The sequence below is a fragment of the Pieris rapae genome, chromosome 18, assembly GCF_905147795.1.
Source record: "Pieris rapae chromosome 18, ilPieRapa1.1, whole genome shotgun sequence".
Classification (NCBI taxonomy): Eukaryota; Metazoa; Arthropoda; class Insecta; order Lepidoptera; family Pieridae; genus Pieris; species Pieris rapae.
This window is the reverse complement of record NC_059526.1, coordinates 1,248,857-1,272,646: the sequence shown is the minus strand read 5'-3', so window position 1 is coordinate 1,272,646 and position 23,790 is coordinate 1,248,857. Positions and strand designations below refer to the sequence as shown.

Sequence of the window (23,790 nt, the reverse complement as noted above, 5' to 3'; positions counted from 1 at the left end):
CACTAAGTCGCTTTTTAAAGATTCTTGTCGGAAGATCTTTAAGTTCTTTCGGTAATCTATTGTAAATTTTAATTGCCATACAGAAGGCGTTTTTCCGAAATAATTCTAAATTTATTTTTGGCACAGCCAATTTCTCCCCATGTCTACTACTTACTACATTCGATTTAAAAATATGTATATTTCTGTGTACGAACAGGGACATTTCTAATATATAAATACATGGAAGAGATAACACTTTGAGTCTCTTAAATAGAGGCACGCAACTATCAATGCAATTTGCTCCACAAATTGCTCTAATACATTTTTTTTGGGCCTTAAATATCCTATTCACTTCGACTGAATTTCCCCAAATTATAATTCCATATCTAATTATAGATGCAATATATGCATGATAAGCAGCTAATACCGCAGCATGGTTAACAGTTTCCTTTAGTCGTTTTAACACAAAGACAAAACGGTCTATTTTGTTCTGTAATTTTCCAATATGTGATTTCCAATTACAAAATTTATCTATCGTTATACCTAAAAATACACACTCGTTCATTATGTCCAGTTTATTGTGTTTATATTGTACGTCTATTAGTGTTTTAGAGTTATATGTCTGAAAATGAATTATGTTAGTTTTGGTCATGTTTATTTGTAGGTTATTTGAATTCATCCAGTTGATGGCGTCGTCTAGAGATTTAATTAAGTTGTTTTTTAAATCTTGGTCGTTTTTGCCTGTTATTATAAGTGTAGTGTCATCAGCAAATAGTATACAGTTCTGGTGTATAGCATCTGGGAGGTCATTTATGTATGTTAGAAAAAGTAGTGGGGCCAAAATACTGCCCTGAGGTGTTCCGTACTCATTTTTCTTATAGTTGGATCTATAGGTTTTTTGTTTTAGTTTACAAATCTTTGTTATTTCCACATATTGCATGTTTCCACATATTTCCACATATAGTTGTTGTATTAAAAATATTAATATGTTAAGTAGGTAGCTAATTAATTTTCAATTTCGATTGTTTTGTTTAGTTTATATTTGCCAACAAATATCACATATGTTAGAAGAAGGATTTACAATGTATATGTGCAAATATTCGACCACGAATGAATAAAAATCAGTGTTTTAAATGTTTAATCCAACTTGTATGTATTACAAATGTTACGTAATATTTTACATGGCAAAAAACCATGTATTTCCGGATACATGGACTACCTAATTAAATAATAATTCAATTTGAACCAGTAGCTCCCGAGATAAGGACGTTCAAACAAACTACGTAAATATCTGAAAAGATTAAAAAATTTCACCTCACATTCACTTCGCGTGTAACAAGACAATAATTATTATCTACCTTGTACAAGGTCTAGTTAAATCAAAGTCTAATACAAGTACTATTGATAACATCACAATGGTCATAAAGTGTATAATTGACACGATTATTCCTAGAACTATTCTAGTATATTCATTAATTATTTATTGAATTTGTATTGTTATGTTGTTATTTTTTACCAGTGGGGTATTTTAAAACAAAAGACGAAACTAAAATGTTTGTTTAATAATAATTGGTTAGCAGAACCTGTAAGTCTAGTGTAAGATATTACGTTTTGCATTGTAACACTTCCGTAAAGGTATTTTGTATGTAACAGATATTCTCTAAACTTACAGTAAAATACACATTTTGAGTGTTCTACTCAATTCAAAAGTTGACCAACTTCGATCAACATTACTTAGATCATTTAGTCGAAAGCATTGACTAAAATTTGAGTTAATAATAATAATAATAATAAAATTTTTTATTGTTTCTCAAATTTTTTAACATCATTAAATGAGTTATTAATGTAAAAATAATGATAAGTCAAATGTTGAGTTAGCTTATTTATATAGTACATAAATAAGCGAATTTCGTTACAGAAATACACCGCCTTGACTCACATTTTCATATTTACATTTTGTCTTCAAATAATGATGTTGATTCATTTTAATTCTGGATTTTTTAGTTAAAATAGCATTATTATCACGTTATTAATGAGAAGTGTTTTAAGTTTGTACGCACGAATTGTGAGACATTATAAATTTAATCTAATCTTACATTCGCTATTGATACCCATGTATCAATAGCGAATGTAAGAATGTACGTGAATTGCTATGGAGCAATACACGTAAAAGTAAATAACTTTATTACACTTTCCTACCAAACTGTAACTGTAACTGTAAAGTAAAGTGTAATAAACGAATTCGAATCTTAGTCATTAGGTTTTTATGAAATGGAAAAATTATCTAAGAATTTATCTTATTTCAACTAAAATACACAGAGCAACTGTGTAAAATATTACAAATGAGATAGCCGAGTTTTGCGGGCATTGCCACTTATTATCGGGAGTACAGAGAAATGTATGTAGTGCAGTTAATTACTCTGTAGCTTTATGAATGAGGACATAAATTATGTCATCAAGATAAGTTTTGAACAAAGCAACAATATTCTACGTGATGATTTTATTTTAGTACTAAATTATATCTAAATACAGGGACATTCAAAGACTTTTTATTTTTCCAGCGGCTATGGCAGCACTGCCCATGGCTCCAGGCTGTCTCATAGCTGGTTGGCTGATGGAGAAGTTTGGAAGACGTAACGCACACTACATGGTCAGCGCTCCATTCCTGCTTGGCTGGATCCTCATCGCATCAGCCAATAATCTTGCCCTTATGTTATTAGGTAGATTCTTTACGGGCCTGTGTGTAGGTCTTTTAGGCCCGTTAGGCCCCGTGTTCATCAGTGAAACTACAGACCCTAAACATAGAGGAATATTCCTTGCGGGGATATCTTTAGCTATAGCTGTGGGTATTCTAGTGGCCCATTTAATAGGAACATACGTCCATTGGCAATGGACCGCTTTAATCTGCTGTATCTTTCCCATAATCTCAGTAGTTCTTCTGAGCATGGTGCCAGAGAGTCCCACTTGGCTCATATCTAAAGGGGAAATAGAAGATGGCGTCAAAGCTTTCGGATGGCTCAGGGGCTACAGTGATGAAGCAAAGGCTGAATTGAAAGCTATTCTTGAAAAGAAGAAGGTAGAAGATTCCAAACCAGTAATGACGCTTAAACAGAAGCTCATCAGCTTGAAGAGCCCAGAGTTGATTAAACCTTTGATAATAATGATAATTTTCTTCGTGACCTGCCAGTTCTCTGGGGTTAATGCTGTAGCGTTTTATTCTATAGAGATAATAGAGAAAGCTGTAGGTAAAGGATTAGATCATTACCTAGCCATGCTCGTTATAGACACTACGAGGACAATTATGTCCGTGGTAGCTTGTGTTATTTGTAAGAAATTTGGACGACGACCATTATGCATGGTCAGTGGTGTATTCACTGCTATTTCAATGGTGGGACTAGCTATGTTCCTATACTTCACAGATGGCAAGCAAACGAACATGACTTGGATCCCACTCACTTGCCTTATGACGTATATTTGTGCCATATCCGTCGGTCTTGTTCCCCTGCCATGGATGATGTGTGGAGAATTATTCCCTTCCAAAACAAGGGGTTTGGGATCAGGGATCAGTTCAGCAACCACATTCGTTTCCTTCTTTATAGTGGTGAAAACAGCTCCCGGTATGATGACGAATTTAGGAGAGGTCGTTACATTCCTCTCATATGGATTAATAGCGCTCTTAGGTACTGGTGTATTATACTTTATCTTGCCAGAAACGAAAGGAAAAAGTCTTCAAGAAATTGAAGATAAGTTCAAAAAACCAAAACAATGTATAGCCTAATATTAAGAATGCTCAAAGCACAATGTATGTTAATCTGTGATATTATAATTTTAGCGAAATATTAAAAATATTTACCTTATTTTATTCGTCTTTCAATTTCCTTTCGTTAAATAATTAACAAATAAAACTAGATTTATTATATTAAAATATTTATTGCTAAAATGGCACAATTAGTATGTTACAATAAATGCATATGGTACTTTAATGTATGAATAACAGAAAATAAAAAGTAGATTAATACAAACCAAAATCCTATAGCATTACATATTCAAATGAATTTTTACATAATATGTGCATATTATGAAGGGTAAGAACTCTTGCGTAGTTGATACTCGGTCGTTTTCGTCATGCGTATTTAATTATAAAATTAAAGAAATGTAAATTATTAAAACTTACGCGAGATTAACTTTATTTTAGATTTTAAATTCATAATGAAATGCGAATATTATGTACCTATATATGAGTTATTATTATAATTGCTCGGCTGAACTAAAAGCGACGACCATTACGATAGGTTATTTTTTCACAAAGATTTTGATATATCCGAAATTGGAAGACGATTAATTCACTTGTTTCTTGGCTTAACCAATCTTGATGCCGGTGGGGCAAACTTGGTGAATCCTTGCTGATCAAAAACTGGTAGGAGATCCCGAACTCGAGCTGATACTGTACCCCCAGTCACCCTAGAAGTATAGGATCTGTGAAAAGATAGATTTAGGTTAAGGTGATGGTGAAGAAAAGCACTAAACTGCGTGCGACGGTGACAATTCTACACTAAAATTCTACAGTTAGTTAAATAATCAATGCAATGGCAACAACTAACTAAGTGATTAAGTAATCAACCATTTATTATTAAAATTCTACGAGATTAACTATTTAATTCCATGCTCTATTATGCGAATACAGAAATAATTATTTCACCTTCATTGATTAGAATTAATAATAATAAAACGGTTAGAAATGGTAAAACCAATTGTTACCATGGTTACGTTTAAGTCATCGTAACCATGACAACAATTCTTTTTTTTAATGTATAGCAGGCAAACGGGCAGTAGACTCTGTCTTTAGACACTCATATTGCTAGAAGTCTCGCAAGTGTGTTGCCAGGCTCCAAGTGGAATGTGGGTTCCTTCAGTAGTTATATCTAGATATATAGATAGATACTAGATATATAGATAAGAACTACTTATGCTAGCATAAGTCTATGTCTTAAAAGCATACTGACAGATACTGACCTGCTTGGTTTAACCAGCTTAGCAGCCTGCGCAGAAGTGCCTAACTCGGTTGGGAAGTAAGTAGCTCCGTAGAAGTCCAAACCATTCTGCAACAGGATGTTAGCTTCTTCTATATTCGCCAGGGTGATGCGAACTACGCTCGAGGCTTCCTTGGGTATCATGCTGCTGACCAGCTCACCGTCTATGGTGGTGATGGATCTAGGCGATGATTTCTCGGGTTTCGGTGTGGAAGTGCCTGAAATTGCTAAACGAATTTAATAATACAATAACGCCGCAGTAAGTCACCGCCGCATTTGATTAGTGAGGTCGAATCCCGTAAAATAAAAACAGGCTTTTCAGAGAAATGTTTTAGTTTATTAGTTACGGATGACCCACTTGTCCTCCACTTGTCCACAGCTTTTAAATGATACCCCTTCTTCCCTTCAGCATTTTCTGACGGGATATGAATTGATTCGGTTTAAGGAGTTTGTTTAGCGCTATGCATATTCTTAATACTCCTTTTAAACATATTCCTTAAATAATTCAAGGATAAAATAGTGGCCAATTGCGGGCTGCGCGATCCAAAATTTCAAATTATTATAATAATTGCAGCATTTAATTATTATTATTAATAATGCCCTCCGTTGAATTGTTTGTGTAATATCGATGTTAGAAGACATTATGACAGCTCTTAAGCAAATTGAATTAGACAACTTGTTAAGTCACTGTAATTATAATAATTAAGAGGAGGAAAAATTTAAATCATAATTTATCGCTTAACTGTAATCTATAATTGATTAAAGACAATACAATGTGCTATCATGAATATTTTCTTTATTAAGTTTCTCCAGACTACAATTATATTAATCGTAAACACTTGGGTAATAAATTCGATGTACCTTATTCATAACTACATAATATAAGAATCCATATATAAAATAAAGCAATTATTTTAAAGCTTGGGATTATTAATTGATTAAATAAAAATCCAATATTTCGGGATAGATTTCAACTAATATTAAAAAAAGATTAATTCAGTTTTATTGAGTAGCCTTCAGTGGTTGTTTATCGTCTGAATATAGCACAGCAGCAAATTGAAAAATTAAATTGACGTTCTTATATTATTTTTTACAAAAAATAGTTAATATTAATCATATATTAATGAAAATCTATACCAGTATTTCCTTCCCTCGGCGATCCCGCATAATGCAATCGCACAACCTCCACAACAGAGGTAAACTTGTAAAGGGCGTGCCTCACGTCTTCCTCCGGAATATCGTCAGGAATGTCATACACGTAGATGGTAAACGTCTTTTGAGGACGACATGGTATTGCGATCTGGAATAAACAAACTGCTTTTACCTGTTTAAATATTTTTCTATAGACAAGTAGGTGTTTAGGCTGCGGTGTTGAACGCCGTCGACTTTTTGGGTCTAAGAAAATCCTCACGATGTTTTCGGTCACGGTTTAAGCGAATGTTAAATGCGCATATGCCAGGGATCAAACCTGCGATCTCAGTGATGAGTGTCGCACGCTGAAACCACTACGTTAACACTGCTCCTAGTTTGAAACTATTTTGAGTAACATGTCCTATCATTTTATAAATATTTTTGTTAATTTATCAATAGACCCTTTCTATGTACTAATTTTTATGTAAATAAATAACCAGAACTAGATTTCAACTGAATATGTGTCCAATATAGGTAATTTTGAGAACTTTATATAAATATCCTATAAAAGTCAGTTTAGCAGACAATGTTATGACAACAAATGTAAGATGACTCAAATTACCTTTCGATAAAACCTCGACCCCGTAACCTTATGGAAACCCTTCTTGAAGACCATCTGGTAATCATCAACGCTGGAGAACTTGAACAAAATCCCCGTTGCGGTCTTTGTTAGAGAGAAGCATCCTTTAAACTCCATCTTCTCGCAAATGGCTGATGCCTTCTCCATACTCAGACCATGGGAGGGCGTAAGCAAGAAGGCGCCTTTGGTGAGAAAGTGTTCGGTGTCCGATATATCGGACTCACTTTCTCCCTTCATCAGCGTGTGTATCTGTTCCTTCCACATGTATTGGTCTGACATCTGCGAGAAAATATATTCTATTTCAAAATGTCTCTAAACCAATGTAAGATTCTCGAATAATTTATTTAAGTATATCTTCATAAAAAACACACACACTATCCTTACAGTACCAATACGATAATGTCTAAAATATTAAATATATAATATTAAATACAAATATAAAGATAGCGATAGTGTCGACAGACAGACATCATTCAGTAAGCACAACGTCTGTATATCTCAATATAAGATTAAAAGAGTGGAATACTTAACTACTCCTTGTTAAAGAAATCCTATAAATGAGATCATATTTTTTTAAGCATATGGGGGCAAAAGAGCTAACGCATAAAGTCATCTATAGGGCAGGCTTGTAGCCTTTCAAGGAGGAGAATTTTGTTTAAACAATTGAAGATCGTATAGGTAACGCCACGAGTTATGAGCGCTCGCCGAAAGTGGTGGGGATGTCTGCACATGTACAGTCGCGCACCAAATTTCTAATGGCCGCGCGGCCTTAGAATTGGCGTTGAACTATAAGCATAATCAAATAGGTATAGTGTAAATTAATCTAATTTTCCCATTACAAGATATGTAGGTAGCTTTACAGTACAAATGTACAATAAAAACCATTTAATTTTAAGTAAGTAATTTATTTCAAATTCTAGTCTCAGTCTCAGTTGAGGTGTGTTTTACCTCCTTTAAACCACCGACTAAAATATCTATTTCCTTTTAAATAAAACTATTTACACTATAAACAATTTTTACTGCGACGAAACTTAAAAAACTAAGAGCGCAACTGTACTTCGAGGACCAGAGACGACCATACACAGCGCGGTAACCGAAAGCTGACCGCTAGCGCCCGTCGCCCCTCACCCCGTACCGCCAAACGGACCCAAAAAACGGCTTCTGCGTATTCAAAGTCAGCGCTCATTACTCGTGGCTATACCTATATCTTAAATGTTATTGTGTGTAGCTGCGTCCATGCGTCGGGTTGTCTCTCTCCCTAAAATACGGCAAGGGGGCCGATGGCCATGCGTCATACTCGTTGAAACTACTTGGGGTGACTGGTCGTACTTGAATTCATGATGTTTGGTATTTCGACTATATATTCGCGTGTTGTTCCCACGAGAATGTAAGTGCGTGCTCCTATTTCACCATGCCTCCTGCCTCCTGCTGCATACAGGACAAACCTTTGTTTTTTATCTATTGTATTATTGTTTATTACCTAAGATGACGTGTAGAACATGGTGTAATCGTTGCAGCTCTATACAAACGTTATGTAAAAGAAAAAACTTTGCGATTACAAAGAGTGGCGGAGACTTTATTGCCAGTTCTTCTCTTCCGGTCTACGCCCTTGATTTGAGAACTGGCAATAAATGTAAAATTTTGAAGCATTTTATATATATTTATTTTGTGATGTGTTATCTATATGAATAAATTGAATTTGAATTTTAATCTCCCAGGGAATAATCTCCACCTCGTTGGGAGTTGATTCCACAGTACGCTAGTTAACAAAAGAAAATATCTTGTGAAATGAACCGCCACTTCCAGGCATCAAGGCGATGCTGCTAACCTCGACCTGCCTATAGATCAATACCAATCGGTAATTCATAAATTGTTTCAGCAGAAAGCTAATAAGAATACAATGGTGAATGAACGTAGTCGCGCTCCAGTGCGCGCGCGCATGTCTTCCTTTGCTCTTAATGATCGTATTGTTTGTAGTCAATGAAAAATGATAATTTATGAACAATAAAACTTTAAGAGTAAGAAATATTATAATCAGTTAACAATAAAAATGTAAATATTATTGTGTACAACGAATGGTTTAAAATAATTTAATTCGGGGAATACCAGTTGTTATATTCGAGATATTGAGATTTTATTTATTTACAGCTTATTATTATATCTATGGCCAAATTTTAAGTAAAAATATTACTTTAGTGAATTATTTTCTTTTAGAAAACCTTTTGGTATCCATTAATCTTTTTTAAGAAAACTTTTAGATCATAGTACAATACCCCCCATAGTCCATACGCTTAACAGATAGGTTGCTCTCCGGCGAAGAGTTGATAGTCTAAGATCCAGCCCTAAATCGTCCTTCACCGGGGTGAGTAATGAACGAAACATATTTTAAATGAAATTTAAAATATTAAAAAATAAATAAACAATGGGTTCGCTGAAAAAATCCGGGACAGGCTATGTTAAATTATTAATTAAAAAATGATTTTTTATTAAAAATTGTACTGATGAGAGTAAGAGGAAAATCTTATACCAGCTGAAAGTATGAGACTTGCAGAATGTGCAATTGTTAGGTTCTTTATTTTTTTCCTTGACGGACTACAAGGTTCACAGGTATACACAGGTATATTGATAGTAGGTTTTTACACATTTAATGATTAATTAATAAATTTTATATCAACGTGAGTGCTGTTTTATTGCAAACACGTTGATATAAGGTTCACTGTAAAAATGTTGGTCCTAAGTGCGGTTCGCGAATTTAAAAAATTGGAATTTTAGTCCGGCTGGGAACAGGCCGACAAAGAAGTCCGAGCTCAAGAGATCTCATGGGTCAGAAAAAGATGCAACATAGCGGCTGCGCGCGACGCGGCCCTCGAACGAGAGAGAGTGCACATGTCATTATTTCATGCGATAGAGCGTGATAGATATACAATACAAAATACTGAGCATTATTTTGGTGTCGTAGTAACCTACAATATCGTAGCAAACACGTGTTATTCTGTATTATTGTGATGAAAATGGCTTTATTTAATATCCATGACGGCGACGCACTTAACGGCCCAGAAAAGTGGCATATAATTGATTGAATGACGTTTTAGGGAAGACATCTTAGAATCGACTATCAAAAGTTAAGTAATGAATCTAAGTGGGTGGACAGGACAATTATCCAATATATATTACCGATCTTCAATAGTTCTATAAAACCAAATATGGTTTCAGCTCTAAATTAAATAAGCGTTGGACGAAATTAGCTGTAATTGTTACGCCTTTTTGGTTTAACGATATTCTATGTCATTCTATTTAAGGAATCTAAATTTATTTTGACTTGTCAAATAATGAATAAGATTATTAAAACTCAATGGAAAGTGTGTATCCCCATCCAGATTAGGCATTGTGATAAACGAGCTAAATCTGGATATTCGTAGTTGATCCCCTCATATTTTGGAATCGTAGGAAAAAACCTTTACTTTTTTAATATTTTTTTATATCTCTTCGTGTATGTTGTAAAGCGCGTGTAATCACACATTTCTCACTCTAACAGACTTCATCATATACATACATAGATAGGTACTGGAATCACTGGAATCATTAGTTATAAACAAAGCACAGATAATACTATCCAAGCAAATACAAATTGAAACATTTACCAAGGAATTCGAAATTCAAAATGTGGATCATTATTGCGATTAAAGTTACGGGGTAGGTCATCTTCAATCAATACAAATAATTAACAAAATTTCTATGGACCTATTTGTTTGTACACTGGCTGAGTTCACAGGAGTTGCTTGCTTTATTGTTAGTTATAAGATTTAGGCGTATAAATATAATTTAATGTTTTTTTATGTAAGATAATTGGTGTGGGTATTTTGTTATTTTGGCGTTCTATCGAATTGAGTAACTGTTAAGATATAATAATTTAGTGGAATAAATAAATAAATAAATCTTCAAGAGCTATTTTAATCTTCGTTTTAAAGAATTTTGTGAGAAATAATTTAGTAGTATATTAATGTCTGCATATGATTTGAGACCTTGCTGCAATTACAACTATAATATATATTGTTTAACCGATATGTTCTAAATGAAATGGTTGTTATTATTAATAATAACTCCTGACACAGTTTAGAAGCAAAGATACTTAAAGTGATATTTTGAGTTTGATCCTCTCCTTAATACAATTTTCGTATATTTCCACTAACTTTAATAATGAATAACTTTGATAATAAAATCTATTGTGGTTTCTGACTAACTAAATTTTTTTACCATTTTTCAAACAACCGACCAAATTTAAACATTAAAACACCATTATGTCTCTAAATTCTAAACGTAGAGGAAAAGTTGCGAAATTTAATTAAAAAAGATGACTAATTTATTATTTAGCACCTAAATGGATGGTGAACTTATGTAAATAATTAATTAACGACGCTGAGTTCTCTTAAATTAACAGATTAATGCAAATCTATTTTTTTTTTTTCAATACATAAAAAATATTATTACTTACCGATCCGCGACCCTTGTCTGAATTTTTCTGCTCAATTTTCTCGTCTTCCTGTCTGTGTTCTGTGTCAGAGGCACCTTCTGCTAAGGACATGGTCTTCATACTGATTGGGACGAGTGGCTACCACGGTTTTTGGTCTTCCAATGGTGGCAGTGAGGCGTGGAACCGCGCCTATAGACTATGGGATGTGTGGAGTGGGGCTTATACGTGGGCGAAAATAAATAATTGTCAGTTAAAATTAATTGAATTAGATATAAATAGATAAATGGTTTCGTGATTACTGTCGCAGTGCGGAGGTCCTGGTACGATTTCCGACAAGATTTTGTTTAGGTATGCTAAGTGCAAATGTCGGATCATATTTCAGAATGACCACAGTGGTTAATGGTACAAAAGGTATTTAAAATAGATTTCATACCAGAGCAAAGAAGAGTGTACAGCTATAAGAATAGAAAGCTGTATGCATGTGTATTATTATTATTTTTTTATAGAACAGGAGGCTCAAAAAGTAATACCGCCACCCATAGACACTCTCAATGCCAGAGGGCTCGCGAATGTAAAAATTAAAATTTGATATGGGATATGTTTAAAATTATCCTTCAGTACCAAACTGAAACTATTATTTGGCCTTTGAACTCTGGACTGAACGGTGGATTATACCCTGTTGTGAATGCCACTGAGGGACAGGAGGATATTTTTTTTAGGTTTTACCTTCGTATAAGTACAAAATTATGGCATTTAATTTTAGTTCTAACATCCAGGCGACTCTATAGATTTTTAGCATTTTTTTATTACAGGAAATATCTAAGAATGATCCATTATCTAAGAATGCTTGACTATCGTATGTAAAATTATTGATTTTCAGTTAGTATACTCTAGGTATTACATCTATAGTATAAACTTTTTATGTACTTATAAACATTATTCTAGTATTTATTTCTTTATTTCGTGATCCTATAGCTAACATAAAATATATAACAAAAATCAATTGGACTAAAGATAGCCAAAGATGGATATAATTCATAACATATATAAAAAGTTCAAACATGAACGTCAGGAAAAAATAATAATATATCTATTTAAGTAAGTAATACTTAATTTGGCGTTTTATGTATGTGAGATGTTCTCATAATAGGTTATTTAGCACTATGGATATTCTTAATACTTTTAAGCATATTCTTAATAAAACTAACACAATTGGTGGAGAATAGATAGGAACTATTAAAGGCCACTGTCTGGTTAGAAAACATCTCTTTGTCCTAGGACATTCCCATGTCCAGAGACTGTTTTAGCGCGGTAGAATCAGCTGGTCGAGCTGTGAAGTCTGCGAAGTGCCAAGGAAACTTCTGAGCTTCTGGAAGAAGGTCTAAGTGCGGAAATTGAGTCCACACAACACAACACCACTACTGGTAGAGAAACAGCTACAGGTAGAAAATTTATGAAACATTAATTGAGGTGTTTTCGAATTAAATTCTATTGAAATAACTTATTAGTAAAAAATTCCTAATTTCAGATCCGAAGCAATATTTAAGCAAAAGAGCAATTTCATTTCGTGTAAGTATTTGAAACATTTATTTGAAATTTTGTCACTATCTCGACACACGATGTTTAATCATTAAATGTTATAAAATATTTGCAATAATAATGGCGCTAGTTTATCGTAATCATGTGACGTTTATTATATCGGAATTATATTAAGATCATAGATAATTTCCTGTTATATAATTTAATTTTCATACTTTGATTGACCATACGAAATTGACTATTAGCGAGGTGTCAGTAAACAGAAATCAGATTGGATTGGATTTAATTGCAGGCATGCCTTTATTTCATTTGGCCCTCCTTTACGATGAACGCATTTTGGTCAACGCTCACCAAGGTCCGGATTGAGCATTCTGGTAAATGAACTGGTTCTGGATATCCATAGTTGCTCCCCTCTCACTTTAAAGTCCATTTTTAATAGTTAGTTTTGCAGTTTGTTTATTGTTAGTTATCAGTTAATCTGGATTCAAATGATTTTATTTGTACCAATCCATGTTATTAAGTGCTTCTTTATATGTAAAGATATTTTTATTGGCATACAAAGTGGTTTTTATTAAGAACATAATTGAGTAAGAAGCTGTTTCTTTATTAATAATATAAAAATACATAAGAAGACTAAGTTTAAGGCTGTGCACCAATGGACTTACTTTCTATGTGCGCATTTAACATTTGCTCGAACGGTGAAGGAAACATCGTGAGGAAATCGACATGTCTTAGACCCAAAAAGTTGACGACCTGTGTCAGGCACTGGAGGCTGATCACCTACCTGCCTATTAGATTTAAAAATGATCATGGAACATATTCAGAAATCTGAGGCCAAGACCTAAAGAGGTTGTAGCGCCACTGATTTATTTTTTTAATTTTCTTTTTATTATTAATAACATTGCAAATACTGCATATTTCATTATTATGTTACTTTAATAAAAGTTATCTAATACATTATTATCAATTCCGCGTTCTACACAATAAGACAAACACAGCTCGGCGTTGATTATATATTCAATAAAAAGATTTGAGATGACATAAGTGATAATATATCAGTATATATTTCAAATCTTAAAGATAATATGCGATAAGTAGCGCGGTTCGGTTGAGGTAAAAATACATTTCATTGTTATAATGTAGTAATATGGTGATATGAAGAAATAATAAGCTTATTGTGGGATTAATTATGTCAAGTAATGAGAAAGGATCGCCGTTTTTAAAACAAGTAAGATGTACAAAGACTATTTCATTCACCTTCATGCATAACTTTAATTAATATACGTAATTCTATATTTATTTGTATAACATTGGCTTCGCTAGTAACGCACGGGGCCATGAAAGTGCAGGGTCCAGTACTCTATAAGTTCCAACAGCGATTCTCTTCAAATGGCCTTAAAGAAACTTATCAGCAGGTTAGACTGGGTACAGCATTGGAATAAACTGTGCAAGGGATGACAGAAATCTATTAAATTAAAGATCGTATCTGTCTACCAATCGGCAATGTTATTTGAGATCATTACCTATACTGTATTTTATGTGCAAAACGATATTAAAAAAAAAACAATTGTTAGATGGTAATAAATTATGATTATTTATTTATTTATTCCTATAAAATAATCCATCCAATTCAAACACATGCAGATAAAATAAAATTTAATAAATGAACATGTTTTATTTGTGTACCTTTATAACAACATGTAATCTGTTGTTAAAAAGGTAAAGGTTAATGTAACATCTACATAGTTAAAATGAACAGTCGTTCAGTTTATTCGTTTCTGTTGCTATTTGCAAAGAAGACTTTTACATTCATAGGCTTGTTTGTAGGATATTAAATCGGCTTCAGCTCTGGTAGTCTTTTTGCCCTTGGCATTAGGGTTGGGGTACATTGTACCCCGTTTCAACCGTACACAGTCTACCCTACATGTCATCTCTCTACTGTTTTGGATTGTCACACAATATTTTTACATAATCTTTCAGATTAATTTACTTGTATATTTCAGTGTTTTGTAACAGCGGCGATTTGTTGCAATATAATAGGACAAGGTGCTGCTTTTGGTTATTTAGCAGTACAGCTTCCAACGCTCAAATCTAAGGACACCGAAATTCCACTTACAAAGACTGAAGAAGCATGGATCGGTAAGGTGGTTTATATTTTTTATCACCACTTACAAGTATCAAAATTATAGGTTCTTGCGATCACGCGAATACCAGATGTCATATAAGTGTCTCCTGTCCGTTAAATATAAAAGCGGTATATAAGTAATTGCCCAGGTATTTTTTCCTAGAAACATACAGTGTAATATAATATACATTTAGTATAATTGGTAATATCTTCGAAACAATTTTTTTCATAATCTTGATTGAAATTTACACGCAATTTTTACTGCCATAGAATGCGGCAAGACCCTTTTTTTTAATCAACGTTAAATATAGATTTAAATATAATGATCGCTTTATATTTTTCAGCCGGTATGCTACCCCTATGCATGATCCCAGGGTTCTTTTTAGCTACGCCATTAATGGACCGCTATGGACGCAAGGCAACCCATGTTATCCTAATTGTACCAGCATTGGTTGGATGGTTCATGCTTACCATTGCTTCCAGTGTTGCTGTAAGTATAAAGAGAATCTGTATGATTTTTGAACAATAATGTATGCAAACCTAAACGAGAAAAGCGAGTTTTATACTTTCTCTAGGTTCCTAAATAAAACTTGTTTATATGAGAAGATTCACTGCTTAAGAATATAGTTCAGCATATATAGGTATACAGGGTGTCCCACGGCGATGCCACACGGAGGGAAAGTACCTTAAATATTAATGATAGAATATTTTACTGAAAGAAGACATCGTTTAATTTTTCATAATAAGTAGAACTGCATTCACAGATTTTTTTAAAAATCGCCTACCTCAACCGGGAATCGAACCCGCCAAATGTGACAGTAAATTTACATGTATTTTATAATAGCGTTTGAAAGGGCTACTAATAAGCATTTTTTTTTCCTTAATAACCTAGCATATTAAATGAAACTAAAAACATAAAATTTTACATTGTATTAAAAAAATATCAAATGCTCAAAATGTGATCCGTTGTTGTTGTCTGTTGTATACAAATTCTCACTCTTTTAATAATTTCTCTTGAGATTTTAAGAAATGAGATTAATAATCTTCCTGATGCAGATCGACGAAATCTCATATTCCAGCAAGATGGGGCTCCGGCTCATTACAGTAGGAGAACAGCCGAGTTTCTTAATTAACATTTTCCTTCCTGGATCGGCACTTTTGGACAAATTAGATGGCCATCGAGATCCCCAGATCTAACACCACTTGATTTTTTTATGGGGTTATGTAAAAGATTTAGTTTACAGGAACCGGTACAACAGTGTGCAGGAGTTACAAAATGAACTTAGATGTATTATTTTAAACATCCACCATGCAAAAATAAGTAAATCGACAGGGAGAGAAATTATTAAAAGAGTGAGAATTTGTATACAACAAACAGACAACAACAACGGATCACATTTTGAGCATTTGATTTTTTTTTTTTTCATAAAATGTAAAATTTTATGTTTTTAGTTTCATTTAATATGCTAGGTTATTAAGGAAAAAATAATGCTTATTAGTAGCCCTTTCAAACGCTATTATAAAATACATGTAAATTTACTGTCACATTTGGCGGGTTCGATTCCCGGTTGAGGTAGGCGATTTTCAAAAAATCCGTGAATGCAGTTCTACTTATTATTAAAAATTAAACGATGTCTTCTTTCAGTAAAATATCCTATCATTAACATTTATTTTACTTTCCCTCCGTGTGGCATCGCCGTGGGACGCCCTGTATATATATAGACTTCGTACTATGTGTTACCTATATGATTAAATGATTTTGAATATAACACTTATTATTACGGTATTTCGATAATGTATTTTTTTCTTACAGGAAATTATCATCGCCAGGGCACTCCAAGGGCTCTCAGGGGGAATGCTCAATACTCTTCGATCTGTCCTTATTGGTGAATACACCAGCCCCAAAAACCGTGGAGCATTTTTAACCACTATTTCATTTTCACAAGCATTCGGCATATTCTTCGTACATTTAATAGGCTCCTACTTCAGCTGGCAAATGACTGCTTTTATCTCAGTCTTTCTTCCGTTTGTGAGTTTACTGATGACGATTTACGCACCAGAATCTCCCAGTTGGCTCCTAGCAAGAGGACGAATTGATGAATGCAAAGCGGTGTTTCGATGGCTCAGAGGCAATGAAGAAGATGAAGAACTAGACGACATGATTCAAGCAAGGTTGGCTTATGAGAAATACGAAGCAACCACAACACATAATAGGAATAAAATCGTCGATATAATTCACACTATAAAAAAGAAAGAGTTCTACAAACCAATAATTATAATGGCCCATTTAAATATCATTTTACAATTTTCTGGTGGTACGACTATGGCAGCTTTTGCGCCTTCGATAATTGGCAATTTGATGCCTCAAGGCGATGTGGCATTTTGGATGGTTTTCTTGGACACACAGCGATTAATATGCAATTTCTTAGCCGTTTATATAATTAACAAAGTGAAGCGACGAACGATGATGTTTTCTACTGGTGGATTGTGTGTGATAAGTCATATTGCCATTGCCACTTACGTTCTTTGCCGTCTGATGGGCTGGAATTACAGTTCCATTTGGTTACCGGCGCTTTTGATAAATATACAGTATTTTACTGTGGCTGTAGGCATGGTGCCCCTACCGAACATAATAGGTGGAGAAGTATTTCCATTGGAATACAGAAGTATAGGTGGGTCGATAAGTTTAGCAACTGGTGGAGTTTTTACCTTTGTTGTACTCTTAACGTTTCTCCAGCTCATGGATAATTTGGGCTTACATGGCACTTACTACCTGTACTCGATAATTTTGATTGTAAACATTATTGTAGTGTGGTGCTTGCTTCCTGAAACGAAAGGGAAGACATTACAGCAAATAGAAGACGAATTTCGAGGCAAACCTTTGAGATTGGACGAAATTGAGGCCCGATTGTCGTTGCAGTCTAACCCAATAGAAATCTATAAAAGGAGAGTGTCTGAACAGAGATTTAGTTCGACACTTACATTATAGTAATGCCAGCTACATGACATTTGTAATATAAGTCTCATTCAGCACAAGTACCTTCATCGTGTAATGTCGACTGTGATATTCCTTGGAAAAGACCAGCCGTCGTGGCAGTTTCTTTTCAATAAGCATAACATAGACTTTAATCTATATAACCATTTGAGAAATAAAGCATCGGGAGATTCCTTGTAGCTAGTATATGATAATCATACTGTATGATCTACGCTGAAACAATTGCAGTGAGTGAGAATGTAAAAGCGTCGTTAGCTTTACTCTCACTCAGTCAAGACTATTTTTAAGGCAAATCGCTTCCCCAATACCCATGGTACTGCTTAACCTAAGTACAAGAGATATTAATAGGTAATTTATAAATAAAACAATTAATATTTAATAATTGTCTATATTATTTGGTACACAATAACGGTCGCGATGTCCAACCATACTCGGCGATGTGAGCTTTAAATCATTTATCGACTTAACAGTTTATACACGTCCCGTTCGCCGGTGTAGTTGCACACACGACACCTTATCTATCATCTGTACAACTCCATTCGCACATTTAACATCAGATCAGAAGGGTACCTGTGAGTATACGTAAGTTATTATATTCTTAAGAACTTCCTGTATAAGTACGAATAAACGAATTGAGGAAAGGCCTGTATAACCGTCTTCCAATGCAAGTGAATTTCAACCATAATATTTCATGACGAAGGTTGACATTCGAACGAACATATTTCTCAGCTCTAGCCCATAATTTACGTATACGTCAAGGCTGTAACGTGCATAGCATAAAGTCCATTCTTGCGATGTATAAATTAGATGAAAAATTAAAACTAGACGTACAAAAGATAAAATCATAAATATGCCTTTTTGATATTAAATCGCCTTGTGCATACAAAGACATTTTTACGAGCTGAAAATGGCTCTTAACATCAAACATTGCTCAAAAATCGCAAATACTTTAAGATTTCATGTATTAAAATAACTTAAAAATAGAAATAAAAATATTTAGTTAAATTTATTGTTGCATTATATTTAAAAATAACAACTTTACGCTATGCTATCTGTTTCAGTGACATTACACAATAATTTGACATTGGCAACTTAATATCAGAATAAATTCTAATCACAGTCCAAAAGATACCGGGTAATAATTTAAATATGGCGACCTCACTAAGAATATTCTAATATAGAAAGGAACTCTCTTGATACATTCACTTGCATTTAGACCACTTTTCCTAATGAGTTCCTAAATAAGATTAATTAAATCCGATATATTAAATATTCAAAATAAGGTCGCAGGGGGTAATAAAAATTAACCTAAGAATTAAAAATTATACACAAGATACGAATCTATTTTGTAGGCTTTGATACAGGTGTATCTAGGCTTAGCTCGGAGGAAATGAGAGCGCAATATATATTCATCCTTCACACACTTATTGTTTTCAACTGTATCTATAACTGTATTTTATTGTTAGGCAATGAGAATTGTGCTACAAATTTGATAGAAACCAACTTCTACTGCCAATACTGTAATAAAATGATACTATTATAATAAATTCCAGATTAAATGAAATATGTTCTATTAAAAATCTCACACCCTCGAGCTTCGCTTAGAAGTCTCAATAATGTATTCACAATATCCACACAAGTCCAGTCGCATCTAAAATACACATAAAAATCATCTAACGCATTAAAAAAATATTTACAATTTTTCATTCAGGTTATCTAGAAGCGTTTTCAATTTTACAAAATTTTGAACACTCGATTTTGGCTTCGAAACCTCCCAAGGCCATAATTCTAAATCCGACCCACGAAATTAGCAAGACTATATATTAGTCTATTTCACAATACACAAATATTAAATGTTGTATCTTGCTTTACAGTCAATATCTATGTTATTTACGAGTGAAAACATTCAAAATCTACAAAATAAACGTAAATAATTTTATATCTGTTAATTAAGCTGTAATTAGCATGGTATATTGAGTAATTTTAAAACTTTCATTGTTTTCGTCAGTACTGAAGATCAAATAGATAAATGAAAAATCAGTTTAGGGAACTAAGAATTTGCACGGGACGTAAAAAAAATTCAAGTTTTCACTTTTGTAAATAACTTAGTACTATCCAATACATAAACAACAAAATTAACCATGGAAACGAGATCGTACACCATTGTACATTATTGTTATTTAAATATTGAAAACCATTCAAAGATTTAGCCAATTTTAATGAACAAAAACGCCTATTCTCACTTGTGATAAGTGAAACTCACATATGCTTGTTAAGCCATCACTAAAGGACAGCCAATAATACAATTTGCCATTTTTAAATAAAATTCATATGCTTGCTTCATTATTTATATAAAACTTCTAAAACTGAATATCACGCGAATATACATTATTTAAACTCGAAGTTTTGAGTACTTTTCAGTTAGCGTGACTCGCAATCAAAACATAATATAGTTAATATCTTGTTTAGGGCCTGTTTCACAATGTCCGGATAAGTTCCAAATAAGCTATTTGTTACTTATTGGTATGATAAATAGTATTTTTGCGTTACACACCTGTCAGATAGCGCTATACGTCATGAAATTCGAAGTATCTTATTTGGAACTTTTATCTTTCGAATAATTTATGTGTTGTATAGCTATTTGACACTTTAGCCATACATTGTGAAACAGGCCCTTAAAGTAACAAATATTTTCAAAATTACAGTTCTATTTTCAAATAATTCGATAAATGATGATAGTTTACTATATTTTCATATTATAAACCTCAAAGAGTTTGTCCATGTCACTATTTTGTAAGTTATATAGAAAAACAGAAAAAAATACAAAACTCCCCGCGATCTGTACGCCTAGGGCATCTTTTCCCAACCATTTTAATGTGGCCGACCCATGAAAAATCCAAAAGTAAAGCAGGCAGCCATTGTAAAATTATAATACATATGTACATAGTGCGTTATTTAAAAAAAATCTTTTGTACCATTATTTTTCAACAGACTGCGACCTCTTTAAAAACTCGAATCTCGCTTGAGAAACAATGGCTTAGGGTAAGATTTAATCCAAACTCCAAACTAAGTATAGTAAAAATATATTAGATTTTGACATAGGGGAGTTATAGTTCGCGCTAAGCCCCATTTCCGGATCTCATCAAGCAAAAATGTATCCTCCGATCTTTTCAATCACACTTTCCTATTAAGATAAAATACTATCTTTTTGAGGTTTTTACTACGTTGATGAATAGAACTGGGAAAACCAAGAGTCCTTTAATTAATCTTTAAGTGTACGTAATAATGCAAAAGAGACCCTATTCGTAACACAGAAGGTTCGTTATTCGTTGCCAAATCGACTGTATAAGGCAGGAACAGTCATCGCGATTCTGATAATGCCTGAGACAGCTCCCTGTTAGTTTTAATTAGGGATGCATCCGATACTGATACCGATATCGGCGATACTTTCGAGTTTGCCGATATATAGGTCTCGGCGATATTTTAATTGCCGATACAACGATACTTTACAAATTTCGCGCATTAAAAAAATTGTGTAGACGCGTATCTTGTTTGATCTAGTGTGTTGCATACGAGAAACGGACTATCATTGCCCTTTTTAACCGCTTTGTACCCGCGTATTCCATTTCGCTAGACACTTTAGTTTTCTTTATTAGTCAAGATGTCATATGGAACATTGTGTAATGGTTCAATTTGACATCTACTTGCAAACGTTGAGTAAAAGAAAAAACTTGATGATTAAAAGGCGGAGAGTTTATTGCCAGTTCTTCTCTTCTGTTCTACGCCCTTTATTTGAGATCAGTTGGCAGTAAATGTAAAATGAAAAGCATTTAATGTATATATTTTTTTGACGTTCATAAGTGTACATTACTACATCGACCGCTATCGCGCGTATTATTTTTTCCATACCAAAAATAAAAAAAATTAAACCAAACTTGATATATTATAGCTTAATTTAATTTTAATTCAATAAGCGTTGGTATTGGTATCGGTATCGGCGATATTTCTATAGAGTATCGTATCGGCAAAAAGGCGTATCGATTCATGGTTATAATTAGATTTCTCTGCTAAAAATGATTGATAATGATGTACCTACATTCAAGTTACGCATGTCATAACAAGATAACAAAAAAGTAGATTTTTATTGATATTTGTTTTAAATTGAATTCCATACATCCAACCCATAACTGGTACCAGCTAAAGCTTGGATTTACGGTATGTAAGCGAAACGGCATTAATATGTAAAAACTGTAAGTTTGAATAATTGAATGATAAAAAATATTTTTCCGCGGAGTCTTATAAAAATGCTTTGACTAGATTGTATACTTTTGGAGTTTAAATATTATTTATACCGATTCGCCTACGTATTTATACGTGTATTGTTGTAATAAAACTGGATACAAACGCGTATTGAATTTTTCGGGACTTCTGTTAAGCAGTAAAATGTTTATTTAATATCATTAATTCTCGTTTAAATTCATTTTATTTATCAAATTTTACCGTTTAACCAAACCGGTATTGCTTGAATACCAATCATAAATTAATAACTCAATTTTTATTTGCTAAAATTCGTTAAATTGTTCATAATATACGAATGCCTCATAAATTCAAGTCCGAAGTCATTTATATTTTCAAAAATTTAATTGTCATGTCTGATTGTACTGATATATTTTTGATATTTATATAAATTCTCCATTATTTATCAAAGCAAAGTTGAAACTAACATGAACTATTAAAAATTTCATCAAGATGTTATTTCGGCATTCAACTGTCAAATCCAATAATCTAAACAATCAATTCCCATATTACCAACGGATTACATTTAACACAACAGTAATTTATGGGAACTGACCGAGTTTGAGTTCATGAGAATGTGTGTAATAAGGTCACATTATACTAAAAATATGTTCAGCCTTAATCTAATACACAAATCGGCAAGTCCGGGTAACCTAACAATAACCATAAGTTTATACAAAACAAATTCGAAGCCACAAAATTTTACAAAGTTCTTGTCGTAAAAAGTGCATGCAAAAATAGCTGTTAATATAACTATCTATTAATGTCTAACGTAAGATCCAAAGTCGTCTGAATCTTACCCAACATTTGACAAACTCATGGTTATCCTGTACACAGCCGTCTAAATCTGTACATACTTAATGTATCGAATCTCTCTTTTGCGCGCACGAACCGCACACGTAGTCGTCGTCTTCACGCAACGCGCCGCGACTCAGCCCCACGCAAAGCATGTGGAACCACTGATCGCAGCCTCCGTCGCATTGTACCCAATCCACTTTGCCTGAAAATTTGAAGACATGATAAGAAGCCGTTCATAAAATACGTCACACTGAAATCAGCTTTTTTTGACCCCCTCCCCCCCCCATTGTCACGCTGTGTCACACTTTTTGTGATAAATTCTAAATGATTTTTTGAGTATTTTCATTTGTTACTGAATCGAGAGCGGGTTACAGGGTACGTGGAAACGTTACTCTCTCAAGTATTGGAAAAAACAAAGAAACCCGTTGTGACGGATCGCAACGCCGCTAGAGTCGCGCCACAGAGCTAGCGCTCATGTCAAAAAATAATAAACGGCGAACGTCGTGCTGCCCTATACCCCCCCCCTCCCCCTTGTCACACTCAGCCAGACCCCCCCCCTTGTATGCGAACGTATTTTATGAACGGCCCCTAATCTGGGAGCCTTTGCAGTTCAATTTTACATCATTCGGGGCCGTGATTTCAACGAATGACAGGTTGGTGGGGTACGTACAAGTCTACGCTGTTAAACTGTCTGAGGCGTTTGCTGGTGGCGCCGAGGAGAGAAGAGAGAAACCCAAACCCAGAGAAACTTCGGGAGCACAGAAGAGAGTCCCACATCACCCTCTA

The 23,790-nt window shown here is 33.8% G+C and overlaps 4 protein-coding genes across 6 annotated transcripts in view; 2 read left to right on the top strand and 2 right to left on the bottom strand.

Moving 5' to 3' along the window:
* LOC110991613 (facilitated trehalose transporter Tret1) overlaps window positions 1-3,839 on the top strand; it is a 37,897-nt gene extending 34,058 nt beyond the window's left edge. For both annotated transcript variants that reach the window (XM_045632117.1, XM_022257053.2), the window contains exon 4: window positions 2,541-3,839. In XM_045632117.1, coding sequence (XP_045488073.1) covers window positions 2,541-3,757 — 1,217 coding nt within the window. In that variant the 3' untranslated portion in view covers window positions 3,758-3,839. The remainder of the gene's footprint in view (window positions 1-2,540) is intronic.
* A 50-nt stretch (window positions 3,840-3,889) lies between these two features.
* LOC110991614 lies at window positions 3,890-11,434 on the bottom strand. 2 transcript variants are annotated; one of them, XM_022257056.2, is made up of 5 exons: window positions 11,273-11,434; window positions 6,763-7,059; window positions 6,147-6,309; window positions 4,993-5,227; window positions 3,890-4,455 (listed from the first exon to the last, which is right to left on the bottom strand). In XM_022257056.2, the coding sequence occupies exons 1-5, from the start codon at window positions 11,369-11,371 to the stop codon at window positions 4,323-4,325; spliced, it is 927 nt and encodes a 308-aa protein (XP_022112748.1). In that variant the 5' UTR covers window positions 11,372-11,434; the 3' UTR covers window positions 3,890-4,322. The 2 variants fall into 2 exon arrangements, with proteins under 2 accessions (XP_022112748.1, XP_045488074.1); XM_045632118.1 differs by having other exon boundaries at window positions 3,890-4,440.
* Window positions 11,435-13,869: 2,435 nt separating this feature from the next.
* On the top strand, window positions 13,870-18,342 carry LOC110991602 (facilitated trehalose transporter Tret1). Its single transcript, XM_022257032.2, has 4 exons — window positions 13,870-14,018; window positions 14,794-14,929; window positions 15,260-15,405; window positions 16,729-18,342. The coding sequence occupies exons 1-4, from the start codon at window positions 13,980-13,982 to the stop codon at window positions 17,902-17,904; spliced, it is 1,497 nt and encodes a 498-aa protein (XP_022112724.2). The 5' UTR covers window positions 13,870-13,979; the 3' UTR covers window positions 17,905-18,342.
* Window positions 18,343-21,703: 3,361 nt separating this feature from the next.
* The window catches only part of LOC110991604 (lysine-specific demethylase lid), a 30,755-nt gene continuing 28,668 nt past the window's right edge, over window positions 21,704-23,790 (bottom strand). The window contains exon 30 of the mRNA XM_045632034.1: window positions 21,704-23,206. Coding sequence (XP_045487990.1) covers window positions 23,064-23,206 — 143 coding nt within the window. The 3' untranslated portion in view covers window positions 21,704-23,063. The remainder of the gene's footprint in view (window positions 23,207-23,790) is intronic.

What these genes read in the sequence shown, in the direction of transcription:
- LOC110991602 (XM_022257032.2), top strand. Translation starts at nt 13,980, where the DNA reads ATGTCAAGTAATGAGAAAGGATCGCCGTTTTTAAAACAA. An exon ending in GATCGCCGTTTTTAAAACAA is followed by an intron (nt 14,019 to 14,793) that starts GTAAGATGTACA and finishes TGTATATTTCAG; the next exon opens with TGTTTTGTAACAGCGGCGAT. An exon ending in CCATTGCTTCCAGTGTTGCT is followed by an intron (nt 15,406 to 16,728) that starts GTAAGTATAAAG and finishes TTTTTCTTACAG; the next exon opens with GAAATTATCATCGCCAGGGC.
- LOC110991614 (XM_022257056.2), bottom strand. Translation starts at nt 11,371, where the DNA reads ATGAAGACCATGTCCTTAGCAGAAGGTGCCTCTGACACAGAACACAGA. An exon ending in CAGACAAGGGTCGCGGATCG is followed by an intron (nt 7,060 to 11,272) that starts GTAAGTAATAAT and finishes ATTTTCTCGCAG; the next exon opens with ATGTCAGACCAATACATGTG. An exon ending in AAGCTGGTTAAACCAAGCAG is followed by an intron (nt 4,456 to 4,992) that starts GTCAGTATCTGT and finishes ATCTTTTCACAG; the next exon opens with ATCCTATACTTCTAGGGTGA.